Here is a 14,042-nt window from a genome sequence, read left to right on the forward strand (position 1 = left end):
CAGCCTGTTTCTCACACAGGGTGTGACTCTCGCCATCAAGCCAACATTTTAACACATTTTGAGCTTCTCCCTCCCCTCTCAGTTCCCTTCTTCAGACATGCCACAGAAGCTCAAGTGCACCATCTCTGGCCCCTTGTCACAATCATGCAATAAAAGAAGTCACAATGCTTGAAGAATCCAGTTTGTCTCCATAGTCAATATGTCTACCAAAATCCTGCACGTCTACCTTAAGGAAGTAGGGAGCCTCAAACAAAGCAACATAGCAGATGATGGCAAATAAATGCTACATAGTCCATCCAGTCTGCTTAGTTATTCCTGGCTGTGCTGCTCAAAGGAAGGATATCTCCCATATGTCAGCCCCATAAACTTGGAAGCAACAAATCCACCAGGGTGGACAAAACAACGGTGTCCCACGAGTAATCTCAGGAGCAAACGAGGAGTGGGAATGGAACCAGGCTCAAGATTTGAAATACAATTTAATAAATGAAGACTCTACACGGTACTCTGCTTCGGCACTGCAAGCGCCTTCTCCCCTTTCTCTCTCCATCTCAGTGTAATTAATGTTTTTTTTCCTAGACCTCAGAGAAGGTAATCATATCGGCTCTGTCACCTTGATTTTTTACTTTTATTTTCTACTTTCATCACATGCCTATGTCTGTCTCCCTCCATCTTATAGACGGTGCAATTAATGTTTTTCTATACCTCAAAGAAGTTTTTAACATCTTATCAATGATGACTCCTAGATCCCTTTCTAGGTCCGTGACTCCTAACGTGGAACCTTGCATGACATAGCTGTAATTCGGGTTCCTTTGCGAGTGTGTGTGACAGAGAGAGAGTGAGACTGGGTGCGAGTGTGCCTGTGAGAGAGAGAGAGAGTGTGTGTGTGTGTGAGAAAGAGAGTGTGTGTGTGAGAATGAGAGTGTGTGCCATGGGCCCCCTCCCTCCCTTCCTCCCAGTTCCAGGGTCCCCCCTCCCTCCCTCCGAGTTCCAGGGTCGTCCCCTACCTCCCTCTCTCCCTCTGAGTTCCAGGGTCGTGCCCCCCCCTCCCTTCCTCTGAGTTCCAGGGTCATCCTCCCCCTCCCTCCAAGCTCCAGGGTCACCCCCTCCCTTCCTCCCTCCGAGTTCCAGGGTTATTCCCTCCCTCCGAGTTCCAGGGTCGTCCCCTCCCTCCGAGTTCCAGGGGACCGAGTTTCAGGTTCCCCCCTCCCTCTCTCTCTGAGTTTCAGGTTCCCCCCTCCCTCTGAGTTTCAGGGTCCCCCTCCTTCCCAGTTCCAGGACCCCCTCCTTCCCAGTTCCAGGGTCGTCGTCCCTCCCTTCCTCCCTTCCAGTTCCAGCACCCCTCCCTCCGAATTTTAGATGTGATCTTCACTTACTAAGTCGGGGTTATGGCGGCCATCAGCAGCGGTAAAAGGTGTGCAGGCTCGGCCCTTCTCTCTCTCTCAGCTCTGGTCCTGCCCTCATTTCCTGTTCCCGCAAGGGCGGGACCAGACCTGAGAGAGAGAGGGGCCGAGCCTGCACGCCTTTTACCGCTGCTGCCGGCTGCCGTAAAACTGACTTGGTAAGTGAAGATGACTTTAAAATTTGGAGGGAGGGGGCCTGGAAGGGAGGGACGACGACCCTCATGCGTGTGACGTCGCGTTCCGTTGCCTGGCAACTCTGCAGCATTCCTTTCCAGTGATTGGTCACTGCTGTTTGTGACGAACGCGGAAGTACGTGACGTCAATTCAGGTGATGGATACAGCAGGAGCACGAACCCTTCAAAGTTTCACTTTTACGGAGTCAGCTTCAGAACGTTGGACGTGCTATTTTTCTACTAAGATGTTTTTATATGTTGTTTTTTTTTACATACATTTTATTGCTTAATAACTATTTATTTTACATTTATTTATTGCATTTGTATCCCACATTTTCCCACCTCTTTGCAGGCTCAATGTGGCTTACAATACATCATGAATAGTGGATACAAGAAGAGAATAGACTTTTGGTATTACAGAAGGATTTTGGGTTACATGATAGTGAAAAACATGATAGTAATATAACAAGAGAACAATTTTAAAATAGTTTTGGATACATGTGGAGGAATTCACATGTGTTAATCTTTGTGGTATGTCCTGTTAAAGAGATGGGTCTTCAGTAGTTTGTGAAAGTTGGTTAGATCATAGATCGTTTTTAGGTTGCGCGGCAGCGCATTCCAGATTTGCGTGCTCATATATGAAAAGATTGATGCGTGCATTAGTTTGTATTTTAGACCTTTACAGTTGGGGAAATGAAGATTAAGGAATGTGCGAGATGATTTTTTAGCATTCCTGGGTGGTAAATCTATCAAGTCTGACATGTAGGCTGGGGCTTCGCCGTGAATGATTTTGTGAACTAGAGTACATATTTTGAACGTGATGCGTTCTTTGAGTGGGAGCCAGTGTAACTTTTCTCGTAGGGGTTTAGCACTTTCATATTTTGATTTTACTAAGATGTTTTTATATATTTTTTACATGTCTTTTACATCTACATAGGCTCCTGAGGAAGGCACTTGCAGTGCCGAAACAGGGTACCTTGTAGAGTCTTCATATAATAAATTGTATTTCGAATCTCGAACGTCTCCAGTCTGTTCATTGAAGAAACTGGTTCCATTCCCACTCCTCTTTAGCCCCATAAACTTGACCACTTGCATTACATCACTTCTAATCCAAGTCCTCTGTAGATAAAACTACTAGGTCCCAAACTTAAACTCCCTCTTCTTCACTGCCTCCACCAACCTCCTTACCTCCCAACACTGTTCCTGACTTGCCCTGTGGATCACATACACTGCACTTCAACGTAAAATAAAAATGATCTAGACCAGCAGTGGCCCCTTACTCATGTCAAAATTAAAATATACCACAAGCGAAAAAGGCATTATTAACATGAGGATGAAATACTGGTGGTATCTTCAGAGAAGATAAAACCCAAATGCAGTTGCTCTGGAATTAACAAAAAAGAAGAAGAAAATGAACACCAGGGCCTTAATCTTTTTTCCTCTTGTCATACTCCTGAACCAGTGTTAGGACGAGGGTACAGTACAATACAATATAGTCTTATAGTCAGCATATACTGCAAGGTTCAATGCGGATAACAATATAAGAAGCCAAACAAGCATCAGGACGTACAAAGCACCTTATGACATGCCAAAATCAATATCTTGATTTAAATATTTCCTAGAAAGATAGGTCTTTAAACATGTCCTAAATCGGTACAGAATTCCAAATAGGCATGTTGATAATGAAGCACAGTAAACACAGTAAGCTCTTTTAGAATGAGAGGGTTTCGGATTGGGGGGGGGGGGGGGGACAGTAAAGAATTTGTGGCAAATTTGCGGATTTCCATCTCCAAAGAGAATATAGTACAGCTTAAATAATGGAGCTAGACCAAACAATATTCTGTAAGCCAGGGTGCAGATCTTAAACTCTATTCATGCCAAAATTGGGAGCCAATGTAAAGATTTCAACAGAGGTGTGACTATCAAAAAAATCAACCTAGCCCCTGTCTTTGTCAACAGCAGCTTTGTACTACCAGCATAGAACAGATTGCAGTAATCTACTGGTGAGACCAATAAATTCTGAACCACTAATTGAAAAACCTGAAAATCCAACAAATTTCTGATTCTACGCAACTTTCTCATTACGAGAAAGGATTTTTTTTTTTAACCAACGAAGATATCTGTAGCTCTGGTGTAAGTTGACTATGAAATAATAGTCCTAAAATGAAAGGTAAGACCACTTGAAGAGTGCCATTCCAAATTTGGTCAACCTGACCAATCAATAAAAATTTGGTCTTACCTTTAATTTTAGGAAATGATCTGCTATCCATCTCTCAAGCTGTCGTACACAATTTACAATACTACACATGAAGTCTCAGTAGGCGTATCACCGACTAGTATCAATATGGTTATGTCATCTGCATAAGTAAAAGTCTTATAACCAGCTGATGAAAGCATATAATCAGCACATTAAACATAGTAAGGGACAAAGAAGATCCCTGCAGGACTCCAAAAGATGGCTTCCAAGAAGATGAGAGGGATTTCTGAAATCTTACTATATATAATCTTTGACTTAAAAAGCTCTCAAACCATCGTAAAACATTACCCTCTGCCCCAATAGAACTTATTATTGACAACATAAGACCGTGATCTACCAAGTCAAAGGCACAAGATAAATCTTTCAGAGGCTAGCACTGAAGCTTCACCCTAGCTGTAGGGTCGACTCACCATTTTGAGACCTCACCCATCTCTGTTTACATCACCTGATTTGAGCTCTTCCCCTGAATCCCCCAGCCCACTGCGGTACAGAGATCCATGTGCAGTGTTAAAGGAGATTTGGCTTTACTTCAGGCCAAGGTGTCTCTCTCACCCCAGGTTCACCAGATCCAGTCCTGGTTGTGTCCAGTGCATGTGTAGAGACGTAGTTTCGATATTCCTGCAAAAAGGAGCTACATCTCTGTACTTGAACTGGGTCACAGCCAGGATGGGATCAGCCTCTTTGGATTGACCCGGACAAGGAGACAAACTATATCAGGCCGGAGTCAGTGATTAGTGTTTAAGGAGACCCGCTTTGTCCTCAGGCTGGGATCATGGAATCTGCTATGTGCACATTTTTTAAATTGGACTCTTCCATAAGTAAACAGTGAATAGCCAGTTTAGAGCTGAGCTTCACCACTCCCTGGCCAGCCTTTAAGAACTCACCTAACCTCCCTGTGCCCATGCTCAGCTGGACATTTTAACCATATGCCAATATTTGGTACAGTGCATGTATACAGATACTGTTTATAAAGAACTAAGATTGACCCCTCAGGACAAGGTGATCTGGTTTGATTGGAGAACGCAGGGTGCCGGCCTCACATTGGCCAACCAGTCTATGTCCAAAGGAGGCTGCCAACTCTGAATGTGGACAGCACTTGCTCCTCACCTCTGAGCAATGCTCCCGAAACATCCTGTAGCTAGACAAGCCCCTCCCAAATAAATGGTTCACAAAAGACGCCAGCGTCAAACTCTTTATATTTCTTCCTGTGTTGTTGGTTACCTCCTCCTCCAGTGACCTCTGAAATTGTTCCTTTTACCCCTTCATGGAAGGACGGGGGCAACCTTTCCTCTTGCTGTTGGACTGAGTATATTCCTTTGCGTGACCTGACTAACTTCCTGATGTCCAAAGCTTCCCTGAACTTTTCTTGTCTCTGATGGTGGCTCGGAGTCCCCATTCCTGGCTACTGGTGTCTTAAACGTCCCTTGAAGTTCTCGCATTTCTACAGGTGGCATAGGGGCCCTGGTCCTGGTTCCCAGGTTGCTGAAGGTCTCCTGAAGTTCTCCTGTCTCCGTTGATGGTTTAGGAGACCCAGTCCTGGTTTCCTGCTTTGCAAGATCACCGTCATAGTTGTTTTTCACATACTTCTGCTTCCTGGCTGTCTTATCCAGCCAGCTCTTCCGTTTTACATTTCCAGCCTTCTTCACCTGTGGTTTTGCCTCTTGGGGATTCAGACTTGGAGAGACTCTTGAGCTCTGTGTGTTTCTAAGGTGCCCATTTCTTCTTTGTCTTGGGGACAATGATGGAGCAGCCCCTTCCTGTTCAGATATATTTATTTTGGCTCCTCCTACTTCTGGTCCACTCAGATTTTTTGTATCTACTTCTTTTCCATGCCACTGACCTCGGGAAGCAGGCACTTCCACCGCTTTGGGCTTTGCAGTCTGTGGCTCTAAAGGCCCCTTCCAAAATTCTAGGGGTGCATTAGCTATCGGGATCATCACCTCACCAGCACTAGGAGACAGAAAAGCCTTTTCTTGCGGCTCAGCACTAGCATTGGCAGTGTGGATGGTTGGCTGTTTCAAGACAGGGATATGGTCAAGGTCGCTGTCTTCCACAATTTTGACAGATTGTTGCATCCTCCTGCTCTGTTGGGTTTTAGGGTCAAGCCCAATGTCAGCTGTAATGTTGGTATACAGAGCACGAAGCTCCTTGGAGATCAGAGTGTAAGTCAAAGAGTTCATTCCATCCTGCGTCCACATCCTCTGGGTCCTTATCAACAGATCGAACCTACAGCAAACCAGAGTAAGAAACCAGGATTAGTGCAGAGTTAGAGGATGGTGAGAAAGACATCCCTATATGGACAGAACTGAACACTGAAAATCATCTATCACATACACAGTGCTCCACCATGGAGCTGACACACCTGCCTGATGGCTGCACAAATTTAAAAGAGACCATTGTATGTAAATGATAATTCCTCATCAATTCTCCAGACTATCCAGACGCGTGGGTGTATGCTCTCCTGCCAACAGTTGGAGAACTACTGACTTGTGACATCAACTCTCTTAAATTTACTGTGCAGCCTTCTGCTATACAGTATTTTTCAGTCTCCAGCAGATGGCAAGTGAGCTGGTCTGGTAGGCCTGAGGAGACTGATCTAAGTTAATCCAGTAAAAACCACACAAACAAGCGTTTACCTGAAGAAAAAAAAAAAGGTTTAAATCATCCCAGCATAAGGGAAAGGGCTCGTTTGCTGCTCCTTGAAGTCTGGGGGTAGTACACCTGGGTCTCTCCCCCCCCCCCCCCACCCCACCACTCAGTCTCCCCTCCCCTACTATTAGGAAGGGGCACTTGAGTGACTAATTTCAGGGCCAGTCAGCATAAAGATCACCAAAAAAAACCCAGCAATGTCAAAGGAAATTAGGGAAGCGAATAAATTGGGCAATGTAATATTAATGGGTGATTTCAATTGTCCACATATAGACTGGGTTAATGTAACATCGTTACAGGCTAGGGAGGTGAAATTTCTTGATGAAATCAAGGACGGCTTCATGGAACAGCTGGTTCAGGAGCCCACAAGAGAAGGAAAAACATTAGACTTAGTCATTACTGGAGCTCATGATCTGGTGCGGGGGGGTAACGGTGCGAGGGCCGCTTGATAACAGTGATCATAATATGATCAGTTTTGATATTGGCATTGAAGTAAGTGAACTTAGGATTAAATTTAAATGAATACCATTAATTTGATCTTACTAATCCATACCTTAACATTAACCTCCACAACTCCAACCTCTCCACTCACTGAAAACAACATGATACTCATATCACACACACACCACAGATTGATTGAACACAAAACTCCTTATCAAATGGACAATCCAAACAACGAAAAAAACACCAACATCCGGACAACCACAACAGAAGAACAATAAATGTCATACTAAAACAAAGGAACGACAACTAATAAAAATTCACACATCATCAAACATGAATCCATACCAACAAATTCTAGTGGGATACACAAACACTAGATCAGTAGTCAATAAAACAATAACTATAACAGACTGGATCACAGCAGAAAATCTCGATCTACTAATTTATTTTTTATTTTTTGTTACATTTGTACCCCGCGCTTTCCCACTCATGGCAGGCTCAATGCGGCTTACATGGGGCAATTGGAGGGTTAAGTGACTTGCCCAGAGTCACAAGGAGCTGCCTGTGCCTGAAGTAGGAATTTAACTCAGTTCCTCAGTTCCCCAGGGACCAAAGTCCACCACCCTAACCACTAGGCCACTCCTCCACTTAATCATCAGTGAAACTTGGATCCACGACCACAAAGACCCCATAATTTGGATCTTTGCCCCCCAGGTTACAAAATCACCCATTGGACAAGGAAGGAAAAAAAGAGGAGGCGGCATAGCATTAATATACAGATCTCACTTTACTGTGACAACTGCCGAGTCTATTACACCTAAACTCGAAATTGCTTCAGTTAGAATCAACCATACCGCCTTACTTGATAACTTAAATGTTGTCATGTTTTACAGACCACCAGGTAACTGGCAAGAATGCCAAACACAGTTCATGGATTTCATATCGAACACCTGTGTGTCTAACTCCAATATACTCATAATTGGGGATATAAACATACACCTAGAAGACCAAAATACAACAACTGTACACGAATACAAAGACTTCCTCCAGCTATGGGACCTTAGGTGGCCTAACATGCAAGCCACTCAAGCCAAAGGACACACAATTGGCCTCATCACACACAAACTATCCGCAGAATTAAACCTTATACCATGGTCAGACCACTATAAACTAAACCTCACCTTACAGTGGCGGAAAAAAGGTACGCACATCAGGCAAGAACCAACAACCTACACTACGAGAGGCCAAATTGACCCTATAACATTCTGGCAACAGTTCTACAATAATGACTGGACAGCACAAACAGAGTCCAAACACTATCTGCTAAACTGGGACAACAGATGCAGGAATACCCTAGACAAAATTGCACCACTACAAAAAAGGACTACACGAAGAAAAAACTCAATACCATGGTTCAACAAAGAACTGAAATCACTAAAAACACATGTTAGGAGACTTGAGCGAGCATGGAAAAAAATGAAAGATGAACATACACTAAATGCATGGAAACAAATGCAAAGAAAATACAAATATTCAATAAGACAAACAAAAAAAGCATACTACAAAACCAAATAGGACCAGACTACAAAAAGATATAAAGGAATTAGAAAAGGTGCAGAGAAGGGTGACGAAAATGATAAAGGGAATGAAACGACTTCCCTATGAGGAAAGGTTGAGAAGGTTAGGGCTCTTCAGCTTGGAGAAAAGGCGGCTGAGGGGCGATATGATAGAAGTCTACAAGATAATGAGCGGACTAGAGCGGACAGATGTGAAGCATTTGTTTACACTTTCAAACAACAATACAACTAGGGGACACAAGATGAAGCTAGAATGTGGTAATTTAAAACAAATAGGAGAAAGTTTTTCTTTACTCAGCGTGTAGTTAGACTCTGGAACTCGTTTCTAGTGTGTGCTTACCACAGCTTGAAAGGGTTTAGTGTGGGATACACTGAGGCGTAAGTTCCTAATGTGCGCTTGCAAACCACGTGCTAAAAGGTTTTTTGATTTTGGACGGCGTCCGTATCTGGTGGGTGGAGAGTGGGTGTTTCTGTGCTAATCACTTAGTGCATCTATATTGCCTTGCACTAACTGATTAGCATGGGATTAGTGTGTGAGCCCTTACTGCCACTTATTTTGTAGGCGGTAATGCAGTGGCGTAGCCAGACCCAGTATTTTGGATGGGCCCTTCCACGAAATGGCACTCCACAACCCCCCCGCCCCCCAAGATATTTGAAAAATTACAGATTTTTTTCACCTACCCCACATCAACATCTCTCCCCTCTGCGGCATTCTGGCATCTGCCCGCCTGTCGCTGAATCCTGGCCCTCTCTGGTGTACCTTACAGGTGTCCCTGGCGCCTGCAGTGATTCAATTTTTGCTGCCTGCTGGGTCCCGCCCTTGCTTTCATAATTTCCTGCCATGCTGGGTCCATTCAAAGGTCCATCTAGCCTAGTACCCTGTTTCCACCAAAGGCTAGTCCAGGTCACGAGTACTCGGAAGAATCCCAAAAAGTAGCAAGATTCCATGCTACTTAACCCAGGGATAAGCAATGGCTTTCCCCAAGTCTACCTTAATAAGTTTATGGACTTCTCTCCTCCAGGAATCTGTCAAAACCTTTCTTAAAATCCAGCTACAGCAACTGCTTTTATCACTTACTCTGCCAATGAGTTCCAGGTCAAATACATATCAGTTTTCATGGCGAGGTTCTCCTATCAGAGTATTAAATGCTGGAACTCCCTTCCAAAGCAAATTAGATGGGAACAAAACTGTGCAAACTTCTGCAAAATACTGAAAACCTTCCTCTTCAGGAAATTTTTATTAACAGAATTTGGTAAAAGCTGATATGTCAGTTAATAATGTGATTGATATCATCCAACTCTTTCTAACGCATCTTCTCTTATGAGATTTCTTATTCAGGGGCCCTTTTACTAAGCAGTGGTAAAAAAAAGTGGCCTGGGCTAGTTTTGGTGCCTGAAATTGGTGCGCACTGGGCCACTTTTTAACGCAGCGGGAAAAAAAGGGGGGACACAGTAAATGACTGTGCGTTAATATTAAAATTAGCATGCGGCTTAATTACTGCCTGAGCCCTGATCACCATCTATTTAGTAGGCGATAAGGCTCATACGCTAACCTACTGGTAATCGGACAGTGCGTAGCGATGGAAGATTACCGCCAGGCATGCCTACACAGCATCCCCGCACTAGAAAACAGAAGAATATTTTCTGGCGGACACGCCGTGCAGCAAACACAAAACTACCGCAGGGCGCACCCCGCGGTATTGCTATTTGCCATGCGCTACCATGTAATAGCCCTACCACGGCTTAGTAAAAGGGCCCCTTAATGATTAAATGTAAAGCTTAAATAGTAAAAATAGTAGATGACGGCAGAAAAAGACCTGCACGGTCCATCCAGTCTGCCAACAATGATAACTCATATTTGCTGCTTTTTGTGTATACCCTACCCCGACCTGCACCTATGCTCCCCAAGGCACAGACCGTATAAGTCCTGCCCCGCACTATCCCGCCTCCCAACCACCAGCCCCACCTCCCAACCACCGGCTCTGGCACAGGCACAGACCGTATAAGTCTGCCCAGCACTATCTTCACCTCCCCAGCCCTGCCTCCCAACCCCGGCTCTGGCACAGACCGTACAAGTCTGTCCAGCACTATCCCCGCCTCCCAACCACCAGTCCCGCTTCCCACCACCGGCTCTGGCACAGACCGTATAAGTCTGCCCCGCCCTATCCCCGCCTCCCCACCTCCAGCCCCGCTTGTATTTTAGTACAGGCTTTATACTGTTTACACTGTAGTATTATGTTGTAAATCTACTCATTAAAATATAATATTTCTAATGTAAGCCACATTGAACCCAAGCTTAATTGGGATAATGTGGGATATAAATGATAGTAAATAAATAAGTGTGCTATTGTGCAACTTCATGGAGTGTCCCCTATAAATAATTCGATGGCGTTTACCCAATTTGCTCCACTCAGGATCTGATAGACCTCTATCGCATCTCCTCTCAGCTGTCTCTTCTCCATTGTTTACAGTCCTAACCTCTTTAGCTTTTCCTCACACGAGTCATTCCATTCCCTTAATCATTTTGGTCGCTCTTCTCTGTACCTTTTCTAGTTGCACTGTATCTTTTTTGAGATGCAGTGACCAGAATTGCACCATAATATTCACTGTGTGGTCTCACCATGGAGTGATACAGAGGTATTATGATACTGTGCTGTATTCTTTATTCCTTTCCTAATAATTCCTACATTCTGTTTGGTGTTCATGACACCTAAATCCTTTTTCTCACTGGCGACCCCCAACGTGGATCCTAGCATCATTTGAGCTAGTCCTCCAAATGTGCATGATTTTGTACTTCTCCACATTGTAGTGCGACTACTTTGTCATCTTTGCATTCTTTTGTGCAGCACTATAGGCTGGATGTTCAGGCATCTCAGGATGTAGCCTTTGGGGCAAAGGCATCGTCTGTGGCTTTGTCTGGATCCCACCCTAGTGTCTCAAGCATCTGATTCTGGACTGGTCTAGAGAGATGCGGAGAAAGGAGAAATTAGGTCTTACCTGCTAACTTTCCTTCCTTGAGTCCCTCCAGACCTGTCCAGACCCTGCCCGAGTGATAATATAGTGGAGTGGAACAGAATTAGGATGGTAGGAGTGATTGGAGGTGGGTTCTCTGTTTTCCATCTGCTTATTTAATTTTTTTTGTCACGTATCTATAGTTGGTCTGTTGTCAGTTGTTCCTGGATTAAGATGGGAGAAGTTCCCTTATTACTGCTTTATTAAGAAACTAGTAAAACAGGCCCGTTTCTGACACAAATGAAACAGGCGCTAGCAAGGTTTTCCTCGGAGTGTGTATGTTTGAGAGAGTATGTGTGAGATAGACTGTGTGTGTGAGAGAGTGAATGTGCGAGTGTGTGTGTGTGACAGAGAGAGAGTGAGACCGCTGGGTGCGACTGTGTCTCCTCTGTCCCCCCCTCCAGCCACCCAGCGATTCTCCTCTCTTCCCTGCCCCCCCTCCAGGCACTCAGCGATTCTACTTTTTCCCTTGCCCCCCTCCAGCCACCCACCGATGCTCTTCTTTACCCTGCCCCCCTCCAGCCACCCAGCGAGTCTCCTCTGTCCCCTGCCCCCATCCAGCCACCCAGCGAGTCTCCTCTGTCCCCTGCTCCCCCTCCAGCCACCCAGCGATTCTCTTCTCTCCCCTGCCCCCCTGCAGCCACCCAGCGATTGTCCTATCTCCCCTGCCCCCCCTCCAGCCACCCAGCGATTGTCCTATCTCCACTTTAATCAGCATAAATTAAATTCCCCCCATGTGCTACAGAAAAGCACCGAGCACATCCTATATAATAAAATGCACCTACACATTCTGAAGCCGTAGTTCCGGAGCGTTGCAGGAATGCTTCAAGGTTTGAAGGCTTCACTTTCTCGGCTTCAGAACGTTGGAGGTGCGTTTTATTATATAGGATTACTGGATACCAGAAGACAGCACAGGATACTTTTAAGAGTTATGTCTTAGGTCAGTAGTTTTTAGTTTCCCTCTGCTAGTAGGAAGGCATAAACCCATGAATCTGGATTGGTCTGGAGGGACTCAAGGAAAGAAAATTAGCAGGTAAAACCTAATTTCTCCACAGTATGTTTTCAACATTGTTTATGTACCAGGCAGTAGCCTCAAGGATAAGGAACTTTCTGTGTCCTGAGTAGAGGTTTTGGCACAGAGCAAGGCAGTGCCCTCTCACCTGTGGGGATTCTCCTCATTTCCCTTGTCCCCTTTATGTTTCACCATCTTGTAATGGCCCACAGACATCGAGGGCCGAGTAATCTTCATCCCAGCCAGTCGGACCCTAAAAGGAGAGATGATATTAGCTGTGGGATACAAGAACACATAAATAAATAAATGAAGGCTTGTCTTGCTAATGAGAAGGTTTGGATATACCGGTGTACTAGTTCTTAGGCAATGGGAAGATTAGCTGGGAATGATGAAAACCTAAGCTCTCCTCTCATTCTGTCCTCGTGGCCTCCCCACGGTATAAATGTTTTTTTTATTTGCATAAAGTCTTTATTAAACAATTGAACAATACATTAATATATCCGTTACAGAAAGAGTATAGCATTGGGTCTTAACGATACATTTACATTTGATAACTCCCCCTCTCTTCATCACTCCTCGTCAATAGTTTCTATTTTTTAAACCACATGTAACTTCAAAAACTTTTTTGTTTTTTAACAATTTTATAGTGCAAAGAATCCCCCCTCCCCTCCCACTGCAACCTCTGATTGTCATACCCTACAAACCTCTTCCTAGTCACTTTACTTATTACTTGCATAATACAGTTATGTGAAATTTTTCCATATTGATGCCATTTGCCCATTTGGTGCTTGCGTTCAGCCAGAAGTCTCTCCATCTCACACACATAACTCAGCTTATTTGCTTCCCAGGTTTTATTTATTCAAGTCCTTTGTTGATGCCACACATCCACTCCCCCCCCTCCTAACCCCACCACTACAAATTTGTTAAGTGCAAGACAAAAACCTCTCCAGACAGGTGGAAAATTGAACAGACAGGAAGAAAAAAAAAACTGATAAAAGCATACAAAGAGAGGGAAAACAAGGAGTCACTGAATATTGTCAAATATTGTTAAGGATCACAGTGTGTGCAGTGATACAGTCATCTAATACACAGATGCTCACCGACATACATAAAGATACACGCAGAGATAGTCACTAAGACACGGAAACACTAATACAAAGAAACGGAGTCAGGCAGGCAGACAGACATATCATATACAAAGACTCGATCAAAGATACATATATAAGATCATCAGCAACAAAAGATTTATATACCGTCTGTGCTGTTAACTCAAGATCAGTTTACAATAGATCAGGGGCGTATCTGACCTTCGGGCGGTAGGGGGGGGGGTCAGAGCCGAGGTGAGGGGGCACATTTTAGCCCTTCCCCTGGCGCCGCCTCCATCATCATCGCTGACACCCCCGCGCCCGCTCACCGTCGCTTACCTGTGCTGGCGGGGACCCCATCCCCCGCCAGCCGAAGTCTTCTTCCTTCCTTCAGGTTTCTGAGTCTGACGTCCTGCATGTTGTATGTGCAGGA

The 14,042-nt window shown here is 44.6% G+C and overlaps 1 protein-coding gene across 3 annotated transcripts in view; it reads right to left on the reverse strand.

Moving 5' to 3' along the window:
- Nucleotides 1–2,477: 2,477 nt before the first annotated feature.
- B4GALT3 (beta-1,4-galactosyltransferase 3) overlaps nucleotides 2,478–14,042 on the reverse strand; it is a 138,187-nt gene continuing 126,622 nt past the window's right edge. For all 3 annotated transcript variants that reach the window (XM_030186336.1, XM_030186337.1, XM_030186338.1), the window contains 2 exons: nucleotides 12,673–12,777; nucleotides 2,478–6,056 (listed from right to left, as the gene is read on the reverse strand). In XM_030186336.1, coding sequence (XP_030042196.1) covers nucleotides 5,093–6,056; nucleotides 12,673–12,777 — 1,069 coding nt within the window. In that variant the 3' untranslated portion in view covers nucleotides 2,478–5,092. The remainder of the gene's footprint in view (nucleotides 6,057–12,672; nucleotides 12,778–14,042) is intronic.

The sequence above is a fragment of the Microcaecilia unicolor genome, chromosome 14 (genome assembly GCF_901765095.1).
Source record: "Microcaecilia unicolor chromosome 14, aMicUni1.1, whole genome shotgun sequence".
In the NCBI taxonomy this organism is placed as follows: Eukaryota; Metazoa; Chordata; class Amphibia; order Gymnophiona; family Siphonopidae; genus Microcaecilia; species Microcaecilia unicolor.